Here is a 5,000-nt window from a genome sequence, read left to right on the forward strand (position 1 = left end):
CTGGGAAAATTTTTCTTTGTTTTGTTAGCTTGTGGTAGGGTAGAGTTTTATCATTTCCCTAGCCAAACGCGAGCCCGAGTCAACCATGAGCCACGAGCCAACCTCGAGTCAAGCCCAAACGTTTTCATGTTTTTTTCATTTTTGAGTTTCATGGCCACAGAAACGCATTTAAAAGTTTGTAGAAACATACTCACCAGTTTTGTACAATATGTCATTAACTCTTGCAATATGCCTATTGCAAGAGTTAAGCTTAAGTTTAATTCCTGCATACCTCGATATCCATTAATTTTCCTCACGGATTCCGACCTTTGTTAATTACACCCAACTGATGCAGAAGTTCCATTTCAACGACACACTGTGAAAATTGATGTGGAATAAAAATATTTATAGCATTTCGTGCCGCTCGAGCGCCATCTTGTGTTTCATACACAGGGTACCCATACAATAAATATTAGATCCCAACCCATTCTCTCCGCGGCCAAATTGATGGAGGACATGTTTTTCGGTAACATATTTCTTCCTTGTGTACGGGTTTTAAGGGGAAAGTTGTCCAAGAACCTTGAAGCACAGCATTGCTGTGAATGGAGATATTATCAGTGGCCGGCAAGGTTTTGGGTTCTATCACACCTACAGTAAGTACGTTTTGTAACAATTGGCGAAATTCCTTCATCTTTGAGAAGTAGAAGAACTAAGCAGCTTCAACCGTAGTAACAGACGAACATGAAACTCAAAAGAGAAAAAAAAAAAGAAAACATTTGGGCTTGATTCGAGGTTGGCTCGTGGCTCATGGTTGACTCGGGCTCGCGTTTGGCTAGGGAAATGACAGAACTCTGGTAGAGTACTGAAGGTTATACACCTTATTCCAAAATGGCCGCCATTTAAATATTCTTTTGTTTTTATTCAAATAAGCCCTTGATGCCTCGTTCTTAACCTTAAAATTCAAAAGAATATTTTATCTTGAACGAGGCAACAAGGGCCAATTTGTATCCGCATAAATCAGTGGCCATTTTGGAATAAGGTGTATTGTTTGATGTTTTTTCGCTCTTTTGTTGTCCTTTGTGTTACATCATCTGTGAGTTTCACAGGTTTTTACACCGAGGATGAGAAACTATTCACCACCAAAGTGGAGATAGCTAGTGGTGCATCTTTATCAACCCGTGAAGCGTCAAAGTAAATATCTACCACTTAAACCACTGACACCGAGGTGAATAGTTGTTTTAGTGTATACTAAAACAGTAAGATAATAAATTATAGCATGAAAAAAATGATTTTAACTCATTTATTCCTGCAAAGATTATGACATTTTCGGGTGCAAATTCCTCGGGAATCGCTCGGAGGTGAATAGCAAAGGATATCTGTAGTTTGAATTGCCAATCAGCCCGCACGTTCAGTGCTATCCACTGTTTTAGTACATACTGACAAACAATAGCAGGTTACGAGAGCTGCAACACTGCTGGCTCCAAGAGATTTTTGCTCTGGGAACTCAGGTTTTCCCCTCTCCTCAAAAACCAACATTTCATTTGATTTGTTCTGATTTCAGTTGATTTGCAGTCTCCCCCAATTAGTGGTTGGCTAAATAACCTTGAGACTTAAATAAAGTGATTATTATTATTATTATTATTATTATTATTATTATTATTATTATTATTATTATTATTATTATTATTATTATTATTTATTTTTTTTTAAGAAATGCCAAAAGCAGAGGTCCTGAGATTGGCATACAAGCACAATAGGATGGACCAATTCCATCATGAAATGACTACACAAGAAAAGGTACTGTACATGTATCAAATCCATAATGCAGATTTTATCATATATGCCTTCAAATGCAGAAGTTTGCCTTTAAAATGTGCTTTAGTTCGATGTTTCATTTCCCTTTTTTCCTAATTTTTGGCTCCCACACATTTTGTATGTTAACTTGGATCATGCTAACTTTGAGCCATGTCAACAGTCATTTGTTACACTTAATTTCTAGCTATGTTGTAGCGTCCTGTACATGTATGATGTAATAGTAATATTATTGTTTGCGTAAGCCTAAAAAAATATTGAGTACTTTAGAAGTTCACACAATAAAACATACACAGTTGAGTCCTAATCTAGAACCTGATTTGTGACTTAAACCAATAATTGTCTGATGCAGATTTGAGTTTGGGATCAACTGTAATCCACAAGTTAAATGCCTGTAATAACAATAATTATTTCATTTACACCACCTTCAACACCCCCCCCCCCCCACTCCCCACCTCACCCCCCTCCGTCCCACCAAATAATTGACAAGTGGGCAAGTCAACTTTCCACTATCCTAACACAATTTATTTGACATTAATTCTAATTTCCTTTATGTGTATTATAATAATTTTTTGTTAGGTTAAGTTGTGCCATTCACTTTTGCAAGATGAATTTGGAGGGCAAAAGAATGCAGAGTGGAAAAGTTATTGCAGTGCTGTCATTAATTCTAAGGTAATTCATAATTGTTCTATTTCTAAAGTTGTGCCAATGCAAAAATGTTTTTTTTATAGTTGCTCAGCATGGCCAGAGCCAAACAAATGTTTTGTTTTTTTCTTACCAGGCTGCAGGTCTTGAAATGTTAAAGGAAAGATTTCTGTTAGTAATAGTTGCTCTTTTCGATAAATTTAACCATAAGCCATCACTATTTTGTTGAGTGATTGTAAAAGTGTAGAAGAATACTTGTTTACAAGTACATGTATAAAATGAGAATAAATAATTATTGCTCTCTTTACTGTATCTTTGTCTTTTAGGAGTCTCTTGAATTCATATTTCTTCTCAGTGGACTAGAGAAGGAAGTATTCTCAATTTTGGAAAAGGTTTTCAAAACCTTTGAAGAATTTAAAATAAAAGACCAGACAAGCAGTGTTAGTCAAGCAAAGAAGCTTATGTGTGGAGCGATGCAACAACCAAACTTGGTTGCCTCCAAGTTTAAATGCATTCGTGGGCTAGATACAGACAGCCTGAAAGCTTTGTTAGCAAAAGTTGCAGATGGGGAAATGTCATTTGCAGAAATGAAGCTTAGAGCTATGGAGATAAAGAACATAGCAGCTCTGAAGACAGAGTTTGTAAAAAAAGCAGGTTGTGAATCCTGGGAGGAAGCATTAGAAAGGTGACATACATGTAGGCAAGACAAAGCCTGTACAAATAATTGTACCATAAGAAATATACTGTTTTACACAATTCAATGCATGCAACTGAAATTTAAGGTAAATACTAAATCTGTGTTCTGGTGTTATTTTTTTCTGTAATCTTGTGTAGCATACCTCCTCTCTTTTCAGACATAACAGTCATAATACATCTTTGATGACCCATTCTAAATACAGCAAAATACAGTCATAATACATCTTTGATGACCCATTTTAAATACAGCAAAATACAGTCATAATACATCTTTGATGACCCATTCTAAATACTTGTGTGTACAGCTGGTGTGCTGTGATTATGAAGTTGTGTTTATTGGGCCAGTCTACCTTATTCATACTTTAACACATTGTTTATCAATAATTAAGGTTTCCAGATTTTACATCAGAAGAGCTCCTCCAGCAGTTTATTGGCTCAGTTCATAAACGAAAGGCAGACAGGGAGTTCATGGCACTTATTGAAAGAGCCTTGCAAGCAGAAGTGTCAGTGCAAGAGAATGGCCAGAGTGGTAATTCTTAAGTTTTAATGCATCTATAGAATTGTGATTACTACAACAGACAGTTCTTAACAAACACTTTCATACATTACATGTACATTGTACATGTGCATTTTATTGATGCTAATTATTCAGTGGGAGTGTACTTTAGTTGCCAACACTAACATCGTTTGACTGATGACTAATTTGACTGCTCTTTTTCATTGAAGGCCACTCCACACTGTGTAAAATCAATGGAACATGGTATTGTGCTTTAAGATCTGAGGGACATAAAGTCACTTCAGAACTCCTAAGGAACATCCCATTCACTGGCGCAGACCTCACAGTGATACAGGACCAACCAGTAAGTTCAACAATGTGCAAACTGATTTTTTTATTAGTGGTTTAATACCATTCATAAGGAGTATTACTAAATTAAGTCGCAAGTACTGTAAAATACTTTAATTTCGATTATAGGGTATTGATATAAGTTGTTATTTATGTCTACTTCTAGACCTGGTGTGAGGAGAAAGTTAAATCGGTGATAAGACAGATCTGTGGTCTGAATACAAGATCAAAACTTTCAAACTACATAATTGTGATAAGAAAGAAGTCAGATCCAAGCCTCTTTGAAGAATGCACCCCAGCTGGCAAGGGTCACATTATGTATGTGGCCTGGAGTGGAATGTCTGCCAAAGGTATCAGACTAGTGTGTTAATGCTACATGTATTTGCAACCAAGGTGACCCAGACAGATTTTCCTTTAACATGTTGGCTAGTACACTGTAAATTATTAGAAACCCACTAACTCAACCGTTACAATGGAACAAAAATATAGTTCCTAACTATATATTTTGATAATTGTTTAGAGAGCAGGATTGGTGATGATTTTAAGAATCTCGACATTACTAAGACTTTTGGTATTCTTTAAGAACTCTCAAGCCTCTGTACAATACACTGCGCTTTTATGTTACTGACTTTGCCTGTCCTTACAAATCTCAGCATATCTTTTTTAACAGAAAATTAGGAGATAAGGAGATAATAATTATCTATGGTAATAGACTATGATTAACCAATGAACTAATGAGAACAATAATATTATTGTTCTCATTATTTATGCTGTTTTTCAAGGATTTGTGACCCATCTTTAGCAAACATATTTATAACCTTGCAATAATGAGAAGTCAACAATGATGACCACTTAATCGCCTGTACATTATTGTCAGTGTTAAGTCTGACTTAAGCTAAGTTTTCTCTCTGTAATGTTCTTTATTAAACTTGTCTTATTAAACAGCTGGCACTGGACTCACAAATACAGTGGAAAAGGTTGCAGTCCTTTTTGTTGGCACAACTTCAAGGAGTGCCACAAATTG

The 5,000-nt window shown here is 35.9% G+C and overlaps 2 protein-coding genes across 4 annotated transcripts in view; one reads left to right on the forward strand and one right to left on the reverse strand.

Annotated features, from left to right (window-relative positions):
- LOC138051788 (uncharacterized) overlaps positions 1 to 320 on the reverse strand; it is a 16,551-nt gene extending 16,231 nt beyond the window's left edge. For both annotated transcript variants that reach the window (XM_068898053.1, XM_068898052.1), the window contains exon 1: positions 1 to 320. This exon is cut by the window's left edge. The gene's annotated coding sequence lies outside the window, so the exon portion shown is untranslated.
- Positions 321 to 483: 163 nt separating this feature from the next.
- LOC138051791 (uncharacterized) overlaps positions 484 to 5,000 on the forward strand; it is a 22,417-nt gene continuing 17,900 nt past the window's right edge. The window contains exons 1-9 of one of the 2 annotated variants that reach the window (XM_068898056.1): positions 484 to 632; positions 1,086 to 1,204; positions 1,691 to 1,776; positions 2,371 to 2,463; positions 2,763 to 3,121; positions 3,522 to 3,661; positions 3,859 to 3,992; positions 4,143 to 4,326; positions 4,922 to 5,000. The exon at positions 4,922 to 5,000 is cut by the window's right edge and continues 101 nt beyond it. In XM_068898056.1, the coding sequence (XP_068754157.1) occupies positions 1,693 to 1,776; positions 2,371 to 2,463; positions 2,763 to 3,121; positions 3,522 to 3,661; positions 3,859 to 3,992; positions 4,143 to 4,326; positions 4,922 to 5,000 (1,073 nt within the window). In that variant the 5' untranslated portion in view covers positions 484 to 632; positions 1,086 to 1,204; positions 1,691 to 1,692. The remainder of the gene's footprint in view (positions 633 to 1,085; positions 1,205 to 1,690; positions 1,777 to 2,370; positions 2,464 to 2,762; positions 3,122 to 3,521; positions 3,662 to 3,858; positions 3,993 to 4,142; positions 4,327 to 4,921) is intronic. The other variant, XM_068898057.1, reaches the window with a different exon arrangement.

The sequence above is a fragment of the Montipora capricornis genome, chromosome 6 (genome assembly GCF_036669925.1).
Source record: "Montipora capricornis isolate CH-2021 chromosome 6, ASM3666992v2, whole genome shotgun sequence".
Classification (NCBI taxonomy): domain Eukaryota; kingdom Metazoa; phylum Cnidaria; class Anthozoa; order Scleractinia; family Acroporidae; genus Montipora; species Montipora capricornis.